Below are 27,183 nucleotides of genomic sequence, written 5' to 3' on the forward strand. Positions count from 1 at the left end.
TTTTAACCATTTTAGTGTCTGAGCTAATGGTGCTTAGTCCATTTACAGTGCTATGCAACCATCACCTCTCTGGTTCCAGAATATCACTTCCAGAGGAAACCCTGCACCCGTGTAGTGGTTACTTCCCATTCCCTCCTCCCAGCCTCCAGGAATAATAAGCCTGCTTTGAGGAGATCTGCCTGCTGGGGACATATCATGTAAATGGAATCATGTAACATGGGGCCTTTTGGGTCTGGCTTTTTCACTCAGCATCAAGGATCACTCATGCCGTAGCCTGGGTCAGTGTCACGTTCCTTTTTGTGGCTGAATAATACTCTGTTGTGTGGACATACCACATTTTGTTTATCTAGTCATCAACTGATAGAATTCAGATGGTTTCTAGCTTCTGGCTAGCATAAACAGTGCTGCTACGAACATTCACGTGCAAGTTTCTGTTGGAACACCTGCTTTCAGTTCTTCGAAGTATTTATCTAAGAACAGGGTTGCTGTAAATGTATTTGTAAATCCTTCTCGGCTATGGTTGCACCCCAGATGGAGTTTACAAAGCAACTTTTCCATCTCACAGGAGTGTCATAAATTTGCAAAATCAGCTAATTTTAAGGAATCATATAGTTACGAGCTGCATTAACTGGACAAGTTTGAAGATGGCCACTGTAGATCAAGAAACCAGTAAATAAGACCCACAAAGTACTTCTCAATAGGGAAGGCAAAGAATGCCTCATGGAAATGAGAAACTAAGGTTTTCGGGTACTGTCCCAAACCTACTTCCTTGGCATTTCTGAGGTCAGGGACCGGGATGAGCATTTGTTCACAGTTCCTCAGATAATTCTGATGCACGCCATTGGTTAAGCACTCAAGGAACTGGAAGCAGTTCGACCTTGTTACTTGAGGCTCATCAGCCAAGGCCAAAAGCTAAATACCTACTTGCACCTCAAGTCCAACACAGAGCAAAAGTGACCCCGCCACATGTCACCACTAAACAGTTTACAGCTGAAAATGCCCAGGGGCAGCAGCTCTGGTCTACCCAAACTTCTCTAGAAGCCTCTTCACTCTTCTCAAAAAAAGAAAAAAATGCTTGAAGAAACCTCTCTCCACTCCTGACGTGTCTTTATTCAGAATCCCACCTCATAGGATTTTTAGAAGTTAAAGTACATTGATTTGAATATCATAAACCTCAGGCAATCATGGAAGATATTCTCGAATTCTGTGAGGAATACCGTTGACGTAAGCAGCTGGCATATGCCTACAGCGTATTCGGATGCACTCACACCTTCTAGTGGGGGAGAAACCATTAATCTCCTTCATAAAATATATATGCTTTTGAGACAACAATATGAACAAATGCTCCATACTTAAGCAATTTTGGAAGATTGGCTTTTTAATCAGCTTTTAAAACAATTATAAGAACCCTTGCCAATACAACCAGTTACTTTATTGTGCTTCTAAATCTTAAAAGAAACTGTTCATGCTGACCAGGCAAGAAGCTTTATGAAATGTTGGGAGTAGGTCAATTTGAGAGAAAAGACACTTGTCAACAATTTTTATCCATATTTTTTCAGGTTTTTTTTTTTTCCTTAAAGAACTCTACAAATTGAAATATCTGGATTGAACCTCTTAAGGCACCCCCAAAATCACATCAATATATAAATAAATACCAAAGACCAAGTGAGGTCTTGGTGGGGGGGGCATGTATAAAGTTGCTCATCTTGTCTCACCCCTAATTCTAGGAAAGCCTACTGCTTAGCCATCTGCGTCCACAAGTTGGATATCTGCATCCTAAAACCCTGGAGACACCAAAATAAAGATACAGCCTCACTTCCCATGACAGGAGTCACTGAGCCTTGCCCAACTGAAAATGCTCCCGTATATTTTAAGGGGTCGTGACAATGGGAGGACAGTGGTACACTGTAACAAGACAAGAGTGGAATCTTATATGGGGTTGTTATGTCAGTTGTGAAAGGGGTATTTGCTTAGTCTCCGGTAAACACCAGGCCTTCACCCAGATATGTATGGAGGTATCATTAATAATCCTCCCAGGCAGGAAAGTTTAAGGATTCAAAGGAAGAGAGAGAACTTATGCCAACAAGACAGTCAAATTGCTGATTTGATGCTGATGAACAAGTTTATTTAACTAGCTTTTATATTTCTCCTCAAAGTTTTAGCACCAATGCAATTAGTCGAACAACCAGGTACTCTTCAGGATCCAATCTGCTTTGCTCAGGCTGGGTTTTGGTATGAAATCATTAACATACAACCAACCCCTTGACCACAATGGCATCAGGCAAGGCTTATATTCTCCCTGCCTTACAGGATGCACTTGTTCTGTTTCAGGAGGTAGCACTACCAAAGTACACAAAAAGATGCTCAATGTCACTAGCCATCAGGGAAATGTAAATTAAAAACCACAACGAGACAGCACTTCATACATACTAGGATGCCCAGGACTAAAAAAGACAGACAATAACAAGTGCTGTTAAGGATACGGAGAAATCGGAGCCCTCACAACGGCTGCTGGGAATATAAAATGGTGTAGCTGCTTTGGAAAATTGTCTGGCAATTGCTCCAAATGTTAAACGTGGAGTCACCATGGGATCCAGCAATTCCACTCCTAGGCACCTGAACACACCCATGTCCACCTAAAAAGTTGTGTAAGAATGTCCACAGAGGGATTACCCATAATAGTCAACACAGGGAAACAATCCAAATGTCCATCAACAGATGAATAGACACACAGAATGTCTTATATCCACGCAGTGGAATAGTACTTGGTCACAAAAAGGAGCGAAGTGCAGATCCATGCTACAGCATGGCTGAACCCTGAGATACCATGCTACGTAAAGCAGGCCAGTCACAAAGAAGACCACCTAGTATGTAATTCCATTAACATGAAATTTACAAAACAGGCAAATCCATAAAAGCAAAAAATAAAACAGTGGTTGCCAGAGGCTGGGGGGAAAAGAGAGGATGCGGGTTGATAGCTGATAGGCACAGGGGTTCTTTGGGGGGTGAGAATGTTCTGAAATTAAATATTAGTGATGGCTAAACACTCTTGTGAGTACACTAAGATCAGCTGACTTTAAATGGGTGAACTGTGTGATGTGGAAATTACATCTCACTAAAGTATGTGTGTGTGTATATGTATATATATACACACACATATATATTTCTCTCTATATATACATATATATTTCATATATATATGGAGGGGAGGGGACAGGCAGGGAGAGGAAGTGGGGAGATAACACCCGAGGTGCCCTTCTGGCCTCAATCAAATCACCCATCGCACTCACCATTCGCAGGTTTTGAGTTGTTCTCGTTTCTACTGCTCTGAGGATCTCTCTAAATCTCCCGACGCCTCTTGTCAAGTTCCTGCGTGCACACAGAATTTGACAGGGTTTCCATCTGGCGTGCATTAATATTAAATATTTTATACACATATTTCAATGCATTTTGTCTACATAAAAGCTGTTGGCTAGATTTTAAGCAAACAATTAGTCTGCATATGCCTGTCCATCTTTGTTCGACTCTGAAAAATTTGGCCTGGTCTTTTGTGCTCCCACAATCAAATTTTCTCAGAGAGAAAAAAAATCAGTTCTGAGGCAAAAAGGAAAAAAAAAAAAGAATGAATGAATGAATGAGTGGAAGGAAGGAAGAAAAAATATGGAAAATATCTTGTAAAGTTTATCTTCGACCTCACAATGGTTCCATAGTTTTCCTGCTTTCCTGATGATGCTAAATCTCTTTTCACTTAAAAGGTCCGTGGCAAGAGGGTTATAGGAATAGTGACATGGCACCAAATGCAGTGTGGTATAGGGTTCCTATAACTCGCCATCTTTATGGGCAGGACAAAGAGAACAGGTATGAAAACTGAGGGGCTCTACCAAGCAATCACTCTGCATCTTCGAAACATGAGTCACTATCTCCAAAAGCCACCGAGCTGACCCTCCTCCTCCCAAATCTGCATCAACAAGAAGCAAATGGTCAAAGGCCCCTTCTGAGAGAGAGCGAATGCATGAGAATTAGAACATTGAGCTTCCCCACGAGGATCAGAACACATCTTATCTCACCACCCACACCTCACCGGGTCACGTTTGGTGACACATTGCACTAAAGGACAGATCATTCTATAGCGACATCCTGGTCACTATATCCAGGCCCCCACTTGTCCTCCCTGAAAGCCGTGCCCAGCCTGTTCAGCCAAGAACGCTTCCTAGCCAGACCCTTTACATTGAGTGCTCCACCACCTATGACATAACTCGGTGATATTTATAACTTGCTCATTAGGACACATCTCATCTTTCCAAAAAGCCGCAGAACAGGTCAGCCGGTGCAGACCTGTCAGCCAGCCTCTGCGGGCTGTGGCAGATGCTCTAGGTATTTGGCTCTCTTCTTGGATGACATTTTAAATCGTGCAAAGCTATTTAATCAAATTGAATATGGGCTCTGCATGCTGCAGGCCCTCACAAGGGCTATTAATTTGTATCTTATACCTACCCATCATCCTAGGACTCTCATTCACAAGAACAGCAGCCCCGGAACTTTAAGATAATAGTTTATTGGCATGAGTACATAAACTCCCGGATTCCTATCACCCACACATATCAGATGGTATCAGATCAGAAGCTTCAGGGTGGCATAAAAAAGAGACGCTAGTGCTCAGGACTCCAAGCAGTGCTGAAGGAACTCTAACAGAGACATGAATGAAAATCAGGTAATGGGCCCCAGGATATTCAATCTAGTCTGCTTTTCCCTTCGTTTGTTTTTATGGGATCCATGTTCACAGGCAACAAAGTACATTTGCTTTGGACTGAAGCTCAGTGCTCTTAAGTAACAGGGGGAAGCAAACAGCTATAACTAACCAGGGATGGGCATGGACACAGCGTTCGAATTTTTTGCCCCAGAATCTCAGACTAAGCTCCTACTGCGTGCACAAGGGAGAGCAGTTGGACTGTGTGTCATAAGGGTGGGGCTAAGGGGACATAATTGGAGACCCATGTTCACAGGGCTGTTTTCCCAGGGTGGCAAGGAGCTCTGAAAAGGCAGCATCAAATCTATATACGATAAGCCAGGGCACCCTCCAAGATAAGAACTGGGCATTGGGACCATCTCTCTTCGCCTTCCCGACAGAATGAGATACTTATCCAGTTAGAGAAGCACAGAATTTTCTAGCTAGCTGCAAGACAACCCAATCTAGTCCACTGTGACACAGAAGCGAAATGGCTTGCTCAGCTTCACGAACCCAGTGAAAGAGTGAGCTGGAAGCTTTCTATTAGATTCTATCACCTTCCTGGGCAAAAGAAATATCAGCTGTAAGACAGAGGAGGTGCCGCTCTGGAAGGAAAGAACAAAAATACCAAGAGGAGAGCTCAGGCCTGCGGTCTTGATCATATATATGCAAATTACTTCATATATACATAACGCAAATTTTTACACGTCCCGGTGATCACGGCTGATGAGATACTCCCGGGAAGTGGCTCAAAATTGGAAAGAAAATCCGACGGTGCAGGCGAAGCAGTCTGGTGGCCGAGGTACTGCCCCGGGACCGCTGCCTTGAGGGAGGGAGGGTGGCTGGAGAGGTTGGATTCTCCCGCGCGGGCCCGACGCCCCCTGCTGGAGGCCTGGGGGAAGTGCCTGGGACGTGGGGGGGCTGCCTCTGGGGGCCTACTCACTACGCAGGTAGCCTGGCCTTCAAGCAAATATAGTTTCTTTCAACTGTTCCCTGATTATTTCTGGAGAGAGCCTAGGATTCGGAATCAAATTCTCCCTCCGGCTAGGGGAGGTCCTGCTTGTAAACAAAGAATCCACAGTAACCCCCCAAAGACCTGACACCCCACTCAGCAAATGAATTCAGGCCCCCTCAAGGACAACCACGGATGGGTCTGACAGCAAGGAAGGAGGGGAAGGATTTTAAATATCAGAAGAGGAAGAAAGTTTCTCAAATACAAAAGTATCTCATTCTCAGCGGCGACTCCTGCACCATTCAAACATTTTGTTTAATCTTATAATTTTATTCAACCAATCATTTCCACTATGACAGCCGGGGGGAAAAGTTTTTTTTTTTTTTCTTTTTTTTTAAGCTAGATGGATAATGGTGATAGAAAGGAGCAAGAAGGGTAAATTAACTTAAAAGAATTATATTCAAAGTGCTATGAAAGACTCCTATTTTGAGGGAAATAAAAGCCACATGATTGCTTTCATGTCTCTGAACTATTAGTTTATTCTTTAAATGTTGAGCTCATTACATATCCAGAATGAACTGTCGCTTAAAAACTCCACTCAAAAATGAAGACAAGGGAGCCAAGGACTTTCCCTGGTCCTGAGGGTTTCCATAGACCCTTCGCATTAGGTCATTTATTCCATTTCAACATCCTTGACTGAGAGCGCGATGATGTCAGAATTCATTACGGCAAACTATTCTCAAAACGAGTGTTCCTGCCAGCTTCTGAGCAGCGGGCACTTTGGCAAGCTGTCAGAACTTGGGGTTCACCTCCCGCATCCTGCTTGGGTAAGCTTCCCGAGCCGAGTGCGTTTCCCTCCACGTGGAACAGTTCCCAACAGCTCAGCTATTACCAGGGAGAAAGGGCCTGCACGTCCCTTGAGCACCAGCTGCCGGTCCAGTCCATGAGCAACCACAACCCTGCTTGCGCTTGCCAACAGCACTGTCTGTCCCCGACCCTGCAGGGGGACCCTGGGCCACTCCCACCGCCTTGCTCGCATTCAAACCCTGGTAACCCGTTGCCCTGTCCTGACAAGAAAGCCCACCCACTTTTCACAGGGACACATGCTACTCCTGGTGACCTACTTGCATTTTTTTCCCACCTCCTTTTTCTACCTGGTTTCATCCTCCTCCTCCTTCCTTCCAGGTCTCATCTACTGGCCCTGAGGACACAGGGGGGGTGGGGGTGGACTCGCTAGTGCTTGGCTTCCCTCTTGACCCCGTGGGCCCCATGGCAGCACTTCTGTAAGCTGGTCTCTGAAATCTGCACTCTCATGTACAAGCCCATGGCAGCGCCTGCCCTGCTGGCTGTGCCTCTGTGCCACCAAACCAAGGGGGAGCTCTCTGGGGAAGGAAGTCAGACCTCTAAAATCAAAACCAAAATGGAAAACCAGGGCTGGGAGAAACTCGGAGACTTTGAGAAACATTTCACCTTGTGATGGGCGGCCACTCAACAGCAAGCTCAATACACTTTTTTTGTTGTTATTTCTCTTTTCATTTCTTGGGACTAAGTGGAGGAGAGACAACTCTTCCCCTTAACACAGGCTTCCAAATTATTTTCTGACCTTGGAGTGTGGCTCAGGCCACCAAAGCACTTCAATTCCATATCAACTGTCACTGTGATGCAAACTCAAAGTTCTGGGGCAAATAGAATACTTTTTTATGCTGTTTAGTCAAACTCCTGGATAGTAAGGACAAGGTATTTTTGTCCTTCTCTGTGATCAACTACAGAACAAGTCGACACTCATAGATCTCTCAGCGACTAGAAATCGTGGCTCTTCCCAGGTCCTTTCTTACCAAGTGGCACCCCTGAAGCTCTTAAGCAGCAGGTCATGTCAACAGTGACTAAGTACTATTGTACATTGGGTTCCAGGCTCATCCCTGGGGACACACTGGTGAGCAAGGGACATCATCCATCCCTGGGGACACACTGGTGAGCAAGGGACACCATCCAACCTCAGGGAGTTGAGAGGCCTCCACATCCCCCATAAGAACGCAGGCACCATGTTTGCTCGTTGACATACCCCAAACCCCTCAAACAGAGCCTGGCATACAGCAAGTGCTCAGTAAGTACTTTTTGAATGAATTTCAGATCGATTGTGAGCAGGAGACACCAAGACCACAAGGGGGGATGCATTTTCTTCCTGTTCCTTGTCCCCTTTTTTCTTACTGCACTGGATTGGCAGGCAGCCCAGCAAAGCACCCTCTTAAACAGAATATGTCCCATACGCCGTTGGTGGCCTTGCAGCATGGGTGTCTGTGGCAGCACTGACACACATGTCTGGACCGAGTGACGCAGCTGGGCATGCCTGGCCTGACAGCTTTCAGAGGACTGCATGGATAAGAAAGATCTTTGAAGACCTCTTTAGAAAGCGTCCAGACATTTCTGGGCAGCTTTCCTGCCCATGTGCCTACATATGCCCCTCTGTCAGAAGTGGCCTCGGAACTCTTAGTTACCCTTCCAGGCCCAGATCAAAGGCCACCATTGGGAGCTATTTCCCCAGCTTCCTGTTTCCTGGGTGCTCCCAACAAGCGTGCACACATTTTGGGCACAGAGAGCACTCAACACACTGATTTTCATTCATATTTACATCTATTGGCCCACCAAACTGTGATCATCTTAGAAGCAACAGCCCTCTTTGTCCCAACAGCTACCCAGAGCCAACCAGGCACCCAAGTGACACGTAGGGAGCTGAGTGCCCTCAAAAGAAAGCAAAGGCTTAGAGCCATCTTTATTCTGAAATCTCTTTCCCCAGCTCCTTGCTAAGAAGCATTTTCTCAACTACGAACGGAACAACACTTCTGACGTCATAAGATACAGCCCACTAGTATGTGAGACGTTGTCAACACAACCCCAGAAAAAAACGGAAATAAACCATGTTGCTCTAGGGCACTTTCTCTCAGTTCTCGGGCTTGAGAATTGCTGCCTCTTCATTTCTATAATCTTAGCATCACCTATTTGGAAAAAGCCTGAAATCAAAACCAGATATCCAGGTCTGGAAAGTGGGAGGAGGAAAAGACATCGTTCACAGTCCCAAAGGGCACTTCTGGCCGGCTGTCAGGGAGCTGTTTTTCCCAGAATGGACTCCAGCTTCTCCCTCTGTCACGCACCCTTCGCCTCGTATCCAATAACATGCATTTGTGAAGACAGATGGCCGGCCGCAGTCAGAGGCCAGGGATCAAACCCACAACCTTGGCCTCGTTAGCAGAGGACTCTGTCCCATCACCGGAGCAAGCCAGCTGCCGCCTAGATATGGTGACGGGGGATGTGACAACCATCCACGCTGGGATGTGAACAAGCAGGCCAAGCTTCCGGAAGTCTCATTTCAAACCTAATGAGAGTTGTACTAGGCTTAACAACATTTTTTTTGACTACCTCAGCAACTGAGGCTTCCCTGGGACAAAAGCAGAGTAGACTAGGTGCTTTGGTCAGCTGGTTAGACAGCAGGCAGCATGCTGAGCAGCCACCGGGTACCAGGCGGTGTCTGGGCAGCCTAGGTACAAGTCCAACAGAGCAGAAAGAGCTATCCCCATGTTGGGGCAGGGACATGTAGACAGGTCCTTCCCGTGTGGCATGCTTGAGGCTCAAGATGCAAGCCAGACCCCGAGAGACAGCAACCCCACCTCCCTCAACAACCTGCTCCTTGACATTCGCCCAGGGCCCCAGCCCCACTCTCTGAGGAAACAGAGTATGGACAGGCTTGCCTCCTCTTGTGTTCTTCCTCCCTGACTTTTCAGAATGGGTCAGAGGATGTCGATCCTCCTTACAACAGCATACACTGAGTGCCTACTGTGTACCAGGAAAGGGCCCAGGGGCACAACTGTGAGCCAGCCAATAAACATGCATCCTCACAAGCCATACTGCAACTACGCTCAACTTCACCTCGGAAGCCAAACGGTGTTCACCACCAGGCTGGGCCCCTCAACTTAATAACACTTGTACCAAACAAACCGGAACTTGTCTAACATGGAAGGCCTGGAAAGAAGCCATAGATGAAGCCATATACTTGTCTATATCCCTACACTTGGAGAGACAAAATAGAATATGGTCCCTGGAGCCAGATGGTAAGGGCTCAAATCCCAGCTTTACACTCACTAGCTGACCTGGGGCCAGGGCCTATGCCTCAGCTTCCTCATCCATAAAGTGGTGATAACCAATGTGCCTCCCCACTCATTTATTGGTTCTAAGAACTACACGAGTTAATACACACAGTAAGTGCTTTTAAGAGTTCCCCATTATTACCACTATTATCCTCAAGACTCTGCCATTGCTCTGAACAGTTTTGGAATTCCAGAATCTACCTTCCAATCAATTTATAGAACAAGAAAGTCTGTTTTACTGCTTTGGTGACATTTAATTTTGGCAAGGAAAAAAAAAAAGGTATTCCCTAGTATGATTCGTTCATTTACTTTGTTATTTACTGAGAGCTTGCCATGTCCTCAAAGACAAAGGTAGCAGCCAACATCATGTGAGGCTGACGGGAGCTCTTTCTCTGGGGCCCTGTGGTTACTCCCCCAGGAAATGAGGGAGACATCTCCTCAGAGTGCCCACAGGGAGGAGTGCAGAGTCTCCAGCGATGGCCAGAGGGAGGGGCAAATGCAACACTGAAAAGTTGAGGACCTGAGGGTGTTGAAGTAAATCCTGGTTTCATCTCTGTTTAACAGAGCCAACTGCCAGAGACTGTTCTGGAACCAATCAACAAGGGCCAGGCCAATACTAAAAAATGTTACTGGGTGGCTGAGCCACTAAAGGTAGTTTAGTGGCTACCTTTAGTGGCTCTAAGTGGTGAGGTGGGGGTGGAACTACTAAAGTCTCACAAGGATATAATACAGAGCTGACCGGAGAAAAGTTCAGCACTGACATAACCGACTTCTGCTGAGACAAGCGTTTGCCTGGCTTTCCTCCCAAGCTGGCAAACATCACATTTAGCGTGAGGGGGACAGGAGTGGTTGGAGTTCCAACATGACCTGCTTCCTAGGAAGGGACACAACCACATACAACACTGATGAGCACTGGGTCAATTTAATATACATTTTATATTTTGACAAAGAGGTGGCAAAAAGCCAATCTCAGACGTAGAGACACTGCTAACAATACGACCTCAAATACTGATCAACATTGAGCAGCAAAGTCACATAGATGAAAGGACTTTTGACCTCCTGTTCATCCCATTGGTTGTGCTCCGGAGAGAGGAAAAGGCACGAGCGACTTTGAGGGGAGGACAGTCCTTCCAAACATACCACAGGGCTAGAGCCTGAGCGTTAAGTACAAGGGTCAGCGGGCAACGTCCACTTCCCTTTCAATTAGCAGAAACACAACCGCATTTCCAAAATAACGTCTGGGGACAAGGAAGAAAAAAATCCAAAGGACCAGTTGAAAAAAAAGAAAAAGGAAAAAGAAAGACCTTTAAAGGTACAGGGGTCACTGGACCAAATGCCTGTGGGAGCCAAGCAGGCAGCGACGTGGGCAGGAGGGGCAGGAGCTCTAGGGGGGCGGTGCCCAGGCCCCTGGGGTGCCTGAGGTATCTGGTTCAAAACCAGGCAGATGCACCCAGTAGAGGGGAGGAGGGGCTTGGCTATCAAATGGGCAGATAGAAGCCTCCAATATTTTTCTCGGGGGACTAAAGCATCACAGTCTTGCTCGGCTCGAGGCAGCACAGGTGCTGTTTGGGATTCTCATTAAGTCTCGTGAGTCATGCCAGACAATTTGCTTGGGCCTGGGAGAGGCTAGTCAGTTGGGGGCAGAAAAAAAGGGCAAAGGTTGAGAGTGATCATGAGAATAGGAGGAGGAAAGGAGAATGGAATGTGAGACATCTAGAACCAGAGGGAAGGGAAAACAGTGCCAGATGCAAGGCATGTGTAAGAAGGAGCAAAACCTAGGCAATCGGGCTTCGCCCTGCTATGCCTGTTTCCTCACCGAGAAAATGGGACCATCCCTGCCCTCAATGCCCCAGTAAGATGACCCATGTAAAGCTCCTGGCCCTCTGTTCAGAATCACATCAACCTTCCCAGTCCCCAACCCTCCACTGCCTCCCCCACCTGACCCTCCACGCCACGTGTAAACATCCACTGGGCAAAAGCCAAAAGCAGCCACTGGTATGTTTGAGTACCTCTGGTTTAGCAGAAAATGCTGCAAAATCAGAACTAGGTTCGATCATGTGCTATGTCAAAATCTCCTTCTCAACCCACAAGCATTTATTTGGCACCTTCTGTAGTTTTCTATGTGGGGAAACAAAGGCTCAAAAGATTAGGTAACATGTCCATGGTCAGCATCCAGCCCACAGGAAGAAGAGCTGGTATCTGAACTCAGGGCAGACGCTGAAGATGAACAACTGGAAACTGTGACTCCTTTCCGTGACACAAAGACAAAGTCGGGAGAGAAGCCAGAAAGGCTGGGAGCAGCCAGGCCCAGATCAAGTGTCCACCTGGACACGCTTGTTTCCAAAGAAGGGATGGGCTTCAAGGCCCCTCCCATGGGGGTGGGTGACACAGGGACAGCAGGGAAGCTCTGTGAGTGGTCTGAGCAGACCTCCAGAACTCTGGGTAAATAAGACGGGGACAAAGAGAATTAACAGTGAAAATAGGATGACAATACAGAAATGGGCCTGTCCACTATCATTAGGACAAGCTTATAAAGCAAATTCTTCCATCCGGGAGCACCCGCTGTAGCTGGCCCTTCCCAGGCAGGATTCGCAACCAACCACCCCAGATGGTGAGCTCAACAGTGCCCTTGGGCCACCTATCGGAAAAGAGCTCCGCCAAGCACAGGAGCAGAAGAGTGATCTAGGAGGAGCATATTTAATTTGCTCGAGGGAATAAGATGTTTTCAAGCCCCTCGAAGCTGTTCAGAAAAGCTGGCATTTATCAATAAACCACTGGCAAGATTATTTCTTATGTATTTATTTATTTATTAAAAGATTTATTTATTTGAGAGCTACAAAGATAGCAACAGAGAGAGAGAGAGAGAGAGAGAGAAAGAGAACATGGGCAGAGGGAGAGGGGGAAGCAGACTCTCTGCTGAGCAGGGAACCCAACACGGGGCTCGATCCCAGGACTCCGGGATCATGACCTGAGCTAGAGGTAGGCGCTTAAATGACAGATACCCCCAGGAGACCCAGACAAGACAATTTATACACATTTCACTCCCTAATCAAGAAAGCACCCCCTCCCTGCCTCGCCCCAGACACTTTTGGCTCCTTCAGGACAGAGACTGGGTTCTCACGTGCTCCAAGAAGAACAAGACCCAGCTGCATACTGTGAGGATAACACGAGGTAACAGTAAATGTGAGTGAATGTGAGCTCCACCATCACCATCTCCTGATGCAACACTAACCACTAACCGATTCCATGCCATCCCCCCAACCCCATTATTCCAGATGGTTCTCTCACCAACTTAGTGAGGTGCACAGGGTTTCATTATCTTCTACTAACAGGGCAGGAAACAGAATGCCTGAGCCAGAAAGGAAGAGGCCTGCCCAGCAGCTCCATGAGGGAGCAGCCTCTGGATTCCCAGCACCCGGATCCTATCTGTCAGGCAGTGTTCTATCTCAGCTTTGACTGCCCGCCCTCCCCCGTCCTTTTTCAACCTTTTTATTGTGTAAAAGACACAGAAAGCCACGTAAAAGAAAGCTGTGGCCTGGGGAATTCTTACCATGCAAACTCCCTGTATTTACCACGCGGGCTAAAAACAAACCATCTCCCATCCCAATCACCCCATCCCAATGAACAGGCTCCCCTCTCTACCCAAAAGTAACTGCTACTCTGGCTTTTGGAATAATCACTTCATTCCATTTCCTTATGGCTTAATCACTAGTCTACACGTCTACACTAGAGTTTAGTCTTGGCCACTTTTTTCCCTTACTCAAGGAGTCTTTAAAATCTCTTCATCTGCAGGTGCTTTTTCTAGCTCTTTCTGTTCTCTACAATTTATCTGTTAAAGAATCTAACCCGTTTGACCTGTAGAGTTTCCCCTTGGCCAGAAAACTGCACAGCTTCATATATTCTTCTGTTCTCTGTGTTTCTTTCACTTGGCAGCTGGATTGCAAGGCTTGACCAGTCCAGGATCTGTCCCTTTTGCTCAAGACTTTGCCAGTGGTGGGTTCTTCTTTCAGGAGCCACATCAAAACTGGCTGTCACTTTTTTTTGTGTGTGTGTGTTAGCAGCCCTTGATGCTCAATGGTTAGATACATGAATTCACTGGGAGTTGCAAAATGGTGATATTATGATCCTCTCACAGTATTTTCATTCATTAGCTGGAAAAATCATATGGGAAGGTGGCTCCTTTCATCTAATATTTGGTTTTCCAGTTCTCTTTATTTACTTTGTTAGACACTAATTTAGAGCTCATGAATTTAAACATATTTGATGAGGCTATTGCAACTTTCATCATTCTTGAAATTCAAATTGTCCCATATTTGGCCTGAATTCTTTTAACGTGATCCTAGAAATCTTTTGAGCTTCCTTGCTATCTGGTATGGAAAGATGTTCCAAGCTCATCCTATTCATTTCTTATTCTAGAACTGGAATGAGGTTTCTTTTATTGGTAAATGATACTTCAAGATTGGTCGGGCACTGGGGATGTTCATTGCACCTGGGTCAGTCACTGATATGGACCTCTCTCTCTCTCTCTCTCCCTTTATCACATGCACACATGTGTTTATGTGCATATACACACATGTACATGTGTACATATGCACACATATACAATACCACATGATTTCAATCATTTCCAATATTTCCAATTTAATCACCTGAATTCAGGACTGATCGTTTGTTTTTGACTTCTCCTACCTTAAATCTATTTTGCCTTTCTCCCACACCAAGATCCCTGGCTCTCAAGGACACAGGGGATAATAGACCATTCCATAAGTGTTCATTTGCTTTATTCCATGTCACACAAAAGTGGTTCAGAACTGCAATGCCAATAATACTATCATCATTTTGATTACTGAAATGTTAAAAACTTATTTTCTGCATGTGTTATTAGCATTCTCCTTGCATTTTGAAATATATGATCCTACTCTGTTATGAGACACACAAAAAACAGAAAACCATGACCCATCAACAGAGAAAAGAGCAATCAATATAAACTCACTCCAAATAGGCCCACATGTTAGATTTAGCAAAGACTTCAAAGAAGCTATTATAAGTACGATCAAAGATTTAATAGAAACCATATATAAAGATTTTTTTCAGGATCAGATGATGATAATTCAAAAATGGGGACTCTCAATAGCGAAATAGAAATGATAGAAATTAACTAAATGGAGATTTTTAGAATTAAAAATGTAAGTACGATGAACAATTCCCTAAATTGGCTCAACAGCAGCTTTGAGATGGCAGAAAAACCACTGACCTTAAAGATAAATGAATAAAAATTATCCAGTCTAAAGAACAGAGAGAAAAGGACTGAAGAAAATCATAATTATAAAACTGCTAAAAGACCAAAAAAAAAACCAGAACAAAACAAAACCTTGAAAGTAACAACGGAATTAATCACATAGAGGGGAGCAATAATGAGATGACAGTGACTTCTTATCAGACATAGTGGAAGCTATATTCAAGATGCTGAAAGAGAAGAAACTATGACCAAGAATTCTATACGCAGTAAAACTGTCATTCAGAAATGAAGGCTGGGCAGCCCCAGTGGCCCAGTGGTTTAGTGCCACTTTAAGCCCAGGGTGTGATCCTGGAGACCTGGGATCGAGTCCCACGTCAGGCTCCCTGCATGGAGCCTGCTTCTCCCTCTGCCTGTGTCTCTGCTCTCTCTCTCTCTCTCTCTCTGTCTCTGTCTCTCATGAATGAATAAATAAAATCTTTAAAAAAGAAAAAAAGAAATGAAGGCAAATAAAGATGTTCCCAGATACAAAAAACGTGAGAGAATTCATAGCTAGCAGACATGCCCAATACGAAATCTTAAAGGAAGTCCATCAGACTGCAAGGAAATGACAACAGAGGGTAATCTGAATCCATAGGAAAAAATTATTTAAGAACACTAGAAATGTAAATATGTGGGTAAATAAAAAATATTGTATAAATACATTTTTAAATCATTTTGAACTTCTATAAAAATAAGATTGTTACAAGGGAATAATTATTTTTCCACATTGTTCTGCTTATATCATATAGACACTAATAGCACAAAGAAGGGATGAAGCTATATTAGAGTAAAGTTGTATATTTTACTAAAATGAAGTCAGTATGAACCTGAAGTACAGTGATAATTTAAGATGTACATGATAATTCAGAGAAACCACTGTAATTTTTTAAAATACAGCTATAAAAATCAACAGAAGAATTAAAATGTAATATTAAAAAGTATTTATTTAATACAAAAGAATGTGATAGAGAAGAATAAAGAATTTAAAAAGATGCCAGACATATAGAAAACAGCAAGATGGCAGACAAAACTCTAACCATATCAACAGTTACGTTAAATGTAAATGGACTAGACACTCCAATTAAAAGGCAAATATTTTTATACTGAATAAAAACAGCAATATCCAACTATAAGCTATCTACAAGAAATATACGAGAGAGGTACATTACTCCAAAGACATCATTTTGTGTCACAGACACAAAGAGTCTGTGTCTAAAAATATACCTCTATAAACGGCAACAAGATAGCTAGTGTGGTTATGTTAATATCATGTAAGATGGTCCTTAAGTGATGAAACATTACTAGAGATAAAGAAGTATTTATGAAGAACCTACAGCTAACATCTTATGTTATAGTGAAACCCCAAATGTTTTCTTCTTAAGCAGATGTCTGCTCTTACCACCTCTCCTCAACGTTACCACCTTTCGTCAGTGCAATAAGGTAATAAATGGAAATAAAAGACCTACGGTTTGGAAATGAGAAGTAAAACTTTTTATTCACTGATGACATGATCCCATATATAAAAATTCTAAGTAATCTATTTAAAAATTACACTAATTAATTGTTTGGCAAGGTTGCAAGATATAATATTGATATACAAAATCAACAGTACATCTTATATGACAGCAGAGTAATCTGAAAGTGACATTAAGAAAATAATTCCATTCACAAGAGCATGGAAATTAATAAAATACTTAGGACAAACTTAACAAAAAATGTAAAACTTGAACAATAAAAACTACAAAACATTTCTGAGAGAAATTAAAGAAAATCTAAATAAATGGAGAGGTACTGGATTAGAAGATTCACTATCACTTATGTGGCAATTCTCCCTAAATTGATCTAGAGATTCAATGCTAACCTTATCAAAATCCTGGCAGGCTTTTTGTGTAGAGATTGACAAGCTGATTCTAAATTGTATATGGAAATATCAAGGACTGAGAGTAGCCAAAATAATTTTGAAAAAGAACAAAGTGCAGAACTTACACTATCTAATTTCAAAACTTGCTGTAAAGCTACATATTAAAGACAACATGGTATTGGCCTAAAGGTAGACATATAAATCAATGAAACAATACAGAGACTCCAGAAATAAACCTTTAAATTTAGGTTCAGTTAACTAATTTTTTTACTGAAGTGTCAAAGCAATTTAGTGGGAAAAGAGACTTCAACAAATGTGGTCAGACAACTGAATACCTAGATGCAAAAAAATTTACTTAGACCCTTACCTCACACCATACACAAATATCAAAAAAACAGATAATAGACCTACATATAAAAAGCTAAAACCATAATATTTCTTGAATAAAACAGAGGAGAAAATCTTTGTGATCTTAGATTAGGCAAAATTTTCATAGATGTGATACCAAAAGGATGAACCATAAAAAAAAAAACTGATAAACTGGACTTCATCAAAATCAACTTTTCCTCCTTTAGTGACATCATTTAAAAAATGAATACATGCCCCAGACAGGCAGAAAATATTTGCAAATTATATAAGTGATTAAAAAAACTTGTATCCAAAATATATAAAGAACTCCTACAACTTGATAATAAGACAATCCAACAGAAAACAGGTAAAAAAATTTGGATAGATGTTTCACCACAGAAGATAGAAGAAGAGCTAAGAAGCAAACAGAAACTGCTGAACCTTATTAATCATTAGAAAAATGGCAAATTCAAATCACAATGACCATTACAAACCCACAAGACTGGCTTTGATATAAAAACTGGCAATCCTGAGTGTCGAAGAGAATGGAAAGAAGCTGGAATGCTCACACATTACTGGCAGGAATGTAAAATGGCACAACCACTTTGGAAAACAGCTTGTCAGTTTTCTTAAAAAGTTACACATAAACAATCATATGACCCATCAATTCCACTCCTGTGAATCTATCCAAGGGAAATGAAAACATGTGTCTACAGAAAGATTTGCACACGAAGGTTCATAGCCGCATTACTCATAATAGCTAAAAAGTGCAAACAACCCAAATGTTCATCAATTGGTAAATGAGTCAACAAAAAACAGCATAGCATATCCACGCAATGAAATAGCTATTTAGCAATAAAAAGGAATGACCTCCTGAGATATGCTGCAATGTGGGTGAACATCAAAACCATGCTAAGTGAAAGAGGCAGGACACAAAGGACCACATACACTAGGGTTCCATTTATGTGAGATTTGTAGGAAAGGCAAACCAAGAGAGACAGATAATAGTTCAGTGGTTGCCTGGGCTACAGAGTGGGAGTGGGAACAGACAAATAGGCAGGTACCCTTTTTAAGGTGATGGAAACATTCTAAAGCTGAAGTGTGATGATCACACCACTGTCAAGACTTACTAAGAACAATTGAACTGGGGTGCCCGGGTGGCTCAGTGGTTGAGTGTCTGCCTTCGGCTTAGGTCATGATCCAGAGGTCCTGGGATGGAGTTCCGCATCAGGCTCCCCGCAGGGAGCCTGCTTCTCCCTGTCTGTGTCTCTGCCTCCCTCATGAATAAATAAATAATCTTAACAACAACAACTGAAGTGTGTATTTACAACAGGTGAATTTTTGATGTATCTATTAAACCTGAATGAAGCTGCTAAAAAATATAGCAGCTTGCTTTATGATCCTTCCTGGCTACCTCCCCCCACCCCACCCACATTTACATCTACCTTTTTGTTCTTTTGTCTCTTGGGTCACTTCTCTGTGGATTTCTATTCATGCTCCCCAGTTTCCCCTCACTGTGGGGCACAGTCCCAGCAAAGAGCCCCGTGGTCCATTTCCAAGTCTTCAGAGGGGCCAGGCTGCTCCAGCCCATTGGATCTTAGTTGGCTAATCCTAGTTGGCCAGACAAGCTGTCCAGAAAATACTTGTTGGCTCTTCCAGGGTCTCTTGTTCTCAGGCCCATGAGAGGCCCCACTGCTTCCTTCTGCTTTCTCCCACCCAAATGCAGGTAACATGCCAGGCCATTGCTGTCCAGAGGTCTGTCACATGAACATCAGCTTGTACTTTGGAGTTCCTGAGTATACCTTGTCAGCTAGCCCTATTGTCAATGCTGGTCATGGGCTTTGGTTTTGCTACCTGGTTAGTCTTTTATGTGGATATATGAGAAGATTCAAAAACCATCCTGCTACTACTGTCATCATGCTCCCAGATTTCTCAGCTGCCAAGTCTTACCTTTCCCTCTAGGGAATGGACAAATCCTTCACTCTGTGGGCGGACCAGACCTTGGTATAAGTGCTTACTACATGCCAGACACTATCAAGCACACTATGATTATTAACTCACTTAACCCACCTAATAATACTGTGATGTAGGTACTATTACTATCCCCAGTTTATGAAAGGGGACACTGAAGCACTGACAGGTTAAGTAACTTGCCAAGGTCATAGTGCAAGCAAATGTCTCTTATAAAATCTCGAGTCTGCAAACCACTAGACAATGCTGCCTCTAATGAACATATAAAGTGTTTCTGGCCTGAAAGATCTAGCATTCACCCATGACTCACATCCTTGTCCCCCTCAGTCCTCTTTAAGATGGGAAATTGTACCCCTCCTTCAAGGACCAAGTTCAAGTGTCAATTCTTCTAGGAAACTGGATGAACTCACATCAGCAGGTGGTTCCTTCTTCCTCCTCTCTCTTTTCTCTGGCCCATCCTTTTATGATAGTGCTTTTTCACCAGGTGTTATAATGATCTGCTGACATCTGTGTCTTCTTCATGAGCTCAGAGAACATTTTTTATTCATCTCATATCACGGAGCTTACCCTAGTGACTGGCGCCCAGCAGGCTCTCAATAAACATGCATGGAACTGAGTGGGCAATAGTTGGTTCTTTTAAAAACTAGCTCAAAATGTACTTGAAAGCAACATAACTGCATCTTTAAAAAAAAAAAAAACCCTGTAATTCAGAGGTTTTACCAAGTCTGGCTAATGAGTTTTTCTGGGGTATTCTTCAGAAGAAACACAGCATCTGATTCTTCCTGATATTTTAGCTGCTTATTCCCAACATGCAGAGATTGTTGCTTCTGATGCTAATTTGCCAGGGAGATTCAAAGGAGAACCAGCTACTATACCCTCCAACCAAGCACCTGCCAGCAGAGAGAGGATAAAGGAGAAGAACTAGCAGAAGGAAGGGACTATGTGTCTGTGCCAGGCTTAATTACCACCAAAGTCACCTATGAATAAACAGGAAAAATTCAAGCCAAAAATAGGGAGGAAGGTGGAAAAAGAAGTCAAATGTCAATTGGGAAAAAGAAAAAAAAACAATTCATTAATTTTTTAAAAATCCAGTAATTTTATGCAGGATTTTGCTATGAGAACAACATGCAATCTACAATATGCAATACAACTGCATTGTAGATTTTCTTGTTGGTGTACAGATCGATGGTGGACATTGCCATACCAATATAAAGGCAGATACTTGTAAGAAAATTTATAGCCCCTCTCATTTTCGATAGAAGGTTCTAGTATTTCCTAAGAAAAGTCAGAAATTCTGCAAAGACGTCTTAGTCATGTTCTGGGCTTTAGCTCAATCTCTCTCTTTGCAACTCCAAGAGTTGACTAAAAATACCTCTGGGGGAAAAAATGGAGAGAAAAACAATGATTTAAAAAGAAATAGGTAGGAAGTATCCCTTGAAAAGAGCTGGGGCCCTCATCCCCTCCAACCCTGCTCTCATGTGAAATATTAATGCATCTGACACCCAGACCAGGGAAGGAGAACAGCAGGTTAATGAGTCTGCTCTGGCCTAGAGCCAGAGGTCTCCCTGCCTTACTATCTACCCGGCTTCCAGGGCGAATACATCTGGACCCACTCTGTGGCACAGATGTCACCAAATTACTGGGACAGTTCCCCGCAGTCTGACAGGCTCACAGAGGGTGAAATTTGGCTGCCTTCTTGACCAGACAGGATGCAAATTCCTCTTTCCTGACACACATGTGTCATTTCAACCGTCTGCCCTTCAGGGGCTGCACACAAAGCCCACAAATACTCTCATAGGCTGCTAGGTCCAACTTCCCCCCACAAAGTTTCAAGTCGAAGAGATACTGGCTTAAAAAATTCAGGTCTGGGAGGCCCTGGGAGCAAACTTTTTTAACAACTAAGCCACTAAAGACAATCATTCTCTTTCCTGCTGTGGGAACTCTGGATGCCCATCCAGATGTGTCCATGCTAGGCTTAAGTGAGGAGGCCTATAATCACTGAAATTCCACTAAGCTAGGAGTCTGTCAGGGCCTTCTTGAGGACTTTTCTTTTCTCTTTTTAAAGATTTTATTTATTTATTTATTTATTTATTTATTTATTTGAGAGAGAGAGAGAGAGAGACAGAGAGCATAAGTGAGGGGCAGGGGGCAGAGGCAGAGGGAAAAGCAGACTCCTTGCCGAGCAGGGAGTGCAATGTGGGACTTCATCCCAGGACCCTGAGATCATGACCCGAGCTAAAGGCAGACTTGACTAACTGAGCCACCCAAGCGCCCTGAGGACATTCTGATAATTAAGCCACCATTATTCTAAATACCCTCCAATCACAGAGATAGGGCAGAAAGCAGTGGTCCCTATGATTTATCCAGAAAACGTATTATTTCTGATCGAGGTCAAGGAAAGTATTTTATATCTGTCCCCCTCCGCCCCTCATTTAACAGAAAGGCATCATCTGCAGAAAGACCTAGATGAACAGAGCACATCTCTCTCTTTACCACTGAGAAGCAGTAACTGGGGCAGTGAGTTCCACCTAGCTCTCAATAAACATATGCTACGCATTACCTAATTTTAAAGGAAGCATGCAACCATTAGGCATCTGTGAGCCACAGCCATCTCCACTGAGAATGAGAAGTTCATCCACTCATTCGTTCATTCATGTATAACTCTATACCAAACATTGCTCAAGGTACAGATTCCTCTCCAAACAAAACGGAAATTTCTGCTCAAGTAGAACTTATAGTCTAGTGATAGGAGACAGACAAATTAGATAAGAAAAAAAATTACAATGCGAGTAAAGGGTTAACAAATTCTTTTCCTCGTCTGCTTGAGAATTTGACCTGAGGTTAACTTCCTAGTTCTGTTTCTCTGGAAACCTAATAAAGATAAAAATGTCAATTATGTTACTAGGCAACACTGCTTATGATAAAAATGACCACTGATTGATAACTTGCATCTGGACTAGAAGGAACCACACATATCTGTTGGGTACATCATAGCTTGCACTTCCTCTAATGTGAGGACTTAAAACTGAGCATATCCCTCGGGAAATCCTGAATACTTGGGACAGATCCCACACTTACTAATTGTGAGGCTCATTCTCTACCAGCTGAGCTGTCACTTGAGGAGGGAGGGACAAATAGAACAACTCCTGGGTGGCCATATGGACTGCTGAGAGCATGATTCACATAGAAGAGAAATCCCTGACACTGCCTGGCTGGCAATTTATGATCTTGTTCTAGATCTTTCTATTTAGATCGGTGTCAACTGTGGCCTATGAAAGTCTTGTGAGTCAGAATGTTTAACTGAACCTAAGAAGACCCTGGTAAGCATATTCATAGTATACTTGAGGCTGGTTAAATGTTAAGGAGAAAAATAAGGCAGATCAAAAGAAGAGGTAAGTTGGCCAGGATGCTTTTGAAGATCCCTTCAGGTCCATATCATAAGCACCACTCCAACCCCACCCTGACTTAGTTAGCTGTCATGTCTTCGGGCTCCATCACTCCCTCAGGAAAACCGCCCCTAACCGCCAAATCTAGGCCAATCTCGTTTTAAAATGGACTCTCACAGAAATGGGTACGTTCCTTCCTGAGCACTGTCTCCGTGCTATACATCCAAGAATATAATGATCTAATTTCTCTCTGAGAGCAAGAAGCATGTCTGGCTGCTCACCATTTTATCCCTAGCACCTGAAGAATGTCTGGCACAGAACAGGAGCTGAATAAATGCTGGCAGAACAAGTGAGTATCACAACATATCTGAAGCCAAACAGAGGTGGGTAGTATTCCTCATACCACAATGCCTGTTCCTGTGTGTGTCTACTCGTGCTACTCCCATCCAGAGCACGACCCAGAGTTGCTCTGCAACTATTGCCATTGCCATCGGCAATTCCCAGGGGATCAATCTCCAGTCATATCAAGAGGTATGGGGGATATTAAAGAATTAAGTTAATTTTGATGGTTAGACACTGTATCGTACAACTCCCTCTTTGGGGGAAAACTTGCAAAATGAAAGGGTAAATTTTAAAATGTCAGCATTGTCTTCTTCTTGTTTCTTAAGGCTTCACCCACTGCTCATTATTATCTATTTTCCTGCTGAACTAGAAAATCCACGGGGATCATTTGCTTTCTTGACCCCAGCTCCTAGCCTGTGAATACTTGACAGATGGATAAATAAGTGAGTGAATAAATAAATAAATAATCTCTCCCTCTCCTCCTGCCCCCATTAAAATAGAGCATCACTACCCGAGAGAAATCTCTCATGAAGAACTAAAATAGGGCAGCCCCGGTGGCCCACGGTTTAGTGCCGCCTTCAGCCTGGGGTGTGATCCTGGAGACCCAGGATCAAGTCCCACGTCAGGTTCCCTGCACGGAGCCTGCTTCTCCCTCTGCCTTTCTCTCTCTCTCTCTCTGTCATGAATAAATAGATAAAATCTTAAAAAAAAAAAAAACTAAAATAAACTCCTGTACCAGTTCATCATTCAGAGAATTCCAATTCTAAATGGTGGCTAAAGGAGGCAGTGCACAGCTGGTCAAAACCAGGCAGGGAGGGGGCCATATGAGATGCAATGAACTGCCGGCAAGCTCACTGGTCCCTCCTCCTTCACCCCCAACCTCAGCACTTTGGAAGCCTACAATGACCCACCCTGTTCTTTTGCCAAAGACAAGGGCAGACCAGTATGGATGCCCCCACCTGGTTGTGCTCATAAAGCTCCCAGACAACACAGGACCCTAAACGTTCATTGTTAGTACACTGAAATCAAGTACCCATTCCCTATGATTCAGGCCCCATAATTCATCACGGAAAGTGGTCTTGGAGTTTCGTAATTAAAATTGACAAAGGTTCCTTTGTTTCCATACTGAAATTTTGATGGCATTAAGGGATTAGCCAGAGCTAGTCTACGTTTAAACAAAACAGAAAAGATTTGGCTGATGCTTTCTGTTACATAAATAATTACATCTAGACTGGCTTTTAAAGGTCCTTGTTTCCTAGGTATAACGTAATCCTGCAAGCTCTTGGTGCCCCACCTTCAAGAACAGGGTACTAACCAGGCATGGTCCTTATGGTCCAAGTGGTGATAAAACAGGATGGGGGGTCAGGAGAAGGAGATACAGGTCCCGGCTCTGCCACCAACCAGCTGCATGGCCCTGAAGGAGATCGCGTTGCCTTATTTGTTGACTGTTTTGCCAACCAAAACCAAGTGTAAACTCCACAGGGGCAGTGACTGGGCCTCACTTGCTCTCTTAGAACAGCGTTGGGCACTAGTAAGTAGCCTAGTAAGATTCTCGAGAAATACTTATTCAGCGATACTGAATGGGATTTCTCTCTTAGACTCCACATCTATAAAGGGTAGCGAGTAAAACCAATGTGTCTGACAAACCTCTAGGACTTCCAGACTCTGTACCCCCTCCCCCCCATCAGTCCAACTATTACGGCAATTTTCCTTAAGAGTGAGATGGCTCAGCACAGTGAGCTCGGGTGACCAAAAGCCTAGACTTCTGCACCCAGTCTGCACCTCTCCCCTTCCAATGGCTTCAGCCACACGGGACTCCTTTCAGATTCTGAAACACATCAAGGTCCTGCCTGGCTCAAGGCTTTGCACACGCTGGATCCGCCACTTGGAATCCTACTTCTCCTGGTCTCGGCAAGGTTATTACCTCTTTCTCACCATCCAGTCCTGGGCTCTGTGTCACCTCCTCAGGACGCCTGGCCTGACCACCCTACCTAAGCAGGTGCCCTCTATTAATCTGCATTCATGGCACCCATTCATTCCCTGACACGTATTCGAATTTGTAATCGTATACATTATTATCCATTTCCCTTGGGAGACAGCATGCCTCCCACAAACCTTGACTGTATCTCTTCTATTCAACAAAGTAGTGCCAAGCACAGTACTTGACACACAGGAGAACTCAACAAATCCTTGGATGCCTGGCCAAACCCACTGCACGCCAGGTCCCATGCTGAGAGGGTTATATAAAAATCCACAGATCTCTATATAAATGCTCATCCCAGCCAGCCTGGTCTCATAGCCTGCAGAATGTACCCGGTGCTGCTCAGAGCTCTAACGGCGTACCTCTACCCACTATTGGGGAGGTGGCCCTGGCTCTCCCCCATCTATTTGCATTGACATCACTCCAAGCCCACTTCTCCTCCAAAGCTTTATTCCCCTTTACAGGTGGTGTAGCCATGTCCATACGGCAGCTTTCTTCTTCGCTTTTGCAGCAACCTGGACTCGCCCTGTCAACATGCACAAGCTATCCTGAAATTGCTTGTTTTCATTCTTAATTCCCTATGGGACTGTGAGTTGCAGGCGGGCAGGACTCTGTCCCTCCTCTTCACCCCAGCCTAAGAGATGGTCGGGGACCTGATCAGTATGCAAGGAAGCCTCCTCAAATGAATGAAGAAATGACCTCCCTGAATGAATGAATAAATGGGGCCCAGAAACAAGTGCTCACCTTGCTCAGTTAAGCGATCAGGTGTTTGCCCATCGTTTACTCCTTCATAAAACAGTACTGCATTACTTACGTTTCTGTCTTAACCTTTTCTTTTCTCCTACCGTCTCCTAGAGTGCAGGCCCATTTCCTTCCAATCTCTGAATCTCTCAAAAACTGTCAGGGACCAAAAGTTGATATGTATTAAATGCTTCCTGGAAACGTGTCTGAATTCTCTCCTGGTCACTGCATTTGACTTATGATGTACAGAGTCGTGTGCAATTTAAAAAGTGAACACTTCTTAGCGCTGTGGGAGGGAAGACTGCCTGAATGCTCGAGTGTACAGGCCAGGGTCAGGCTGCTCCAGTGCCTGGGGAGCCAGCATGGCCCCCCATGTGTCCTGGCCGGACCCTCTCCATGACCACAGGGCTGTGGGAGCCCAGCTGCTGCCGCTGCTGTCTCTGGGGCCAGAAGCACAGGAAGCGCCCTCCTCAGCAGCCCCTGGTACACTGTGGACCTCAGTATCCCCTTGTCAGCCTCCTAATTCTAGTCTACATTAAGCAGGGCTGAACAGTCACAAAGGCCAACAAAATTACTGAGCAAGTCTAGGGATTTTTAAAGCCAATGCACAGTGGTGATTAGTGGTCTTATTTGATGGACTATAATAACAAAACTCCAAAAAGCCCCTCTACACCACTTTATTCCCCAGCGTGGCACCAAACACCACAGGGCAACTCAGAGTCTGACCATCCCCCTGACTTCCCACCATCTTCATGTCAGGGTCTCACAGGCAGGACTCTGGCATGTACTCCAGCAAGAATACAACCCCCAGGCACATCTCCCAAGGGTCACTGGGCATTTGCCTTTTTGTTTTAGCTTAACCCCCTCCCTCCCTGAATTAAAACCAATTTGGAATCAGGGCAAAACACTCTCTGCCATCCAACTACCCATTTTGGTCAGCCAGTGCATCTGACATGAAGCAAAGTTACTTGACTTCGCTACCCTTTGTTTATAAGAGATGGTCAAATATCCTTAAAACAGCACACAGTCAATAACTGGCATCCCAAACCCAAGCTTCCTGGAAATCCTGGCCACAAGGACTCAAGTGGGGAGTATCATTTCTCTTCTCCTTAGAAGGCCGAGGGGCACCCGGCTGGCTCAGTTGACGGAATGTGTGATTCTTGATCTCGGGGTTGCGAGTTCAAGCCCCACACTGGGTGTAGAGATTACTTAAAAATGAAATTTTTAGAAATCTTAGGGGGAAAAAAAGGTTGAAGGGACCCCCAGGCTGGGGCCATTTCTGGGCCACTAGCTACACTGTCTGGTGGATGCCCATTTGAACCACGTCAGACCAGTCAGCCCATCTCCCTTCTTGGGTGCACATCGAGGCGGCTGGTCATGAGCACCATCCCAGCTAACTGATACACCTCATGAGCAGGGCTCACCTAAACCAGTAGTCATAAATAACAAATGCCCTTC

General features: G+C 44.1%; 1 protein-coding gene and 1 long non-coding RNA gene across 9 annotated transcripts in view; one reads left to right on the plus strand and one right to left on the minus strand.

Moving 5' to 3' along the window:
• TTC7B (tetratricopeptide repeat domain 7B) overlaps positions 1-27,183 on the minus strand; it is a 250,710-nt gene that overhangs the window by 136,231 nt on the left and 87,296 nt on the right. For 6 of the 7 annotated variants that reach the window (XM_038545550.1, XM_038545552.1, XM_038545551.1 and 3 more), the window contains one exon: positions 3,291-3,369. The exons of the other annotated variant lie outside the window; for it this stretch is intronic. In XM_038545550.1, the coding sequence (XP_038401478.1) occupies positions 3,291-3,369 (79 nt within the window). The remainder of the gene's footprint in view (positions 1-3,290; positions 3,370-27,183) is intronic. 7 annotated transcript variants of the gene reach the window in all.
• LOC106559192 lies at positions 22,175-25,886 on the plus strand. 2 transcript variants are annotated; one of them, XR_005363698.1, is made up of 6 exons: positions 22,175-22,286; positions 22,513-22,595; positions 22,917-23,010; positions 23,330-23,446; positions 24,829-24,919; positions 25,449-25,886. It is a non-coding gene; the product is annotated as an uncharacterized LOC106559192 (long non-coding RNA). The 2 variants fall into 2 exon arrangements; XR_005363697.1 differs by lacking the exon at positions 24,829-24,919 and having other exon boundaries at positions 25,449-25,876.

This window comes from Canis lupus, chromosome 8 (genome assembly GCF_011100685.1).
Source record: "Canis lupus familiaris isolate Mischka breed German Shepherd chromosome 8, alternate assembly UU_Cfam_GSD_1.0, whole genome shotgun sequence".
In the NCBI taxonomy this organism is placed as follows: Eukaryota; Metazoa; Chordata; class Mammalia; order Carnivora; family Canidae; genus Canis; species Canis lupus.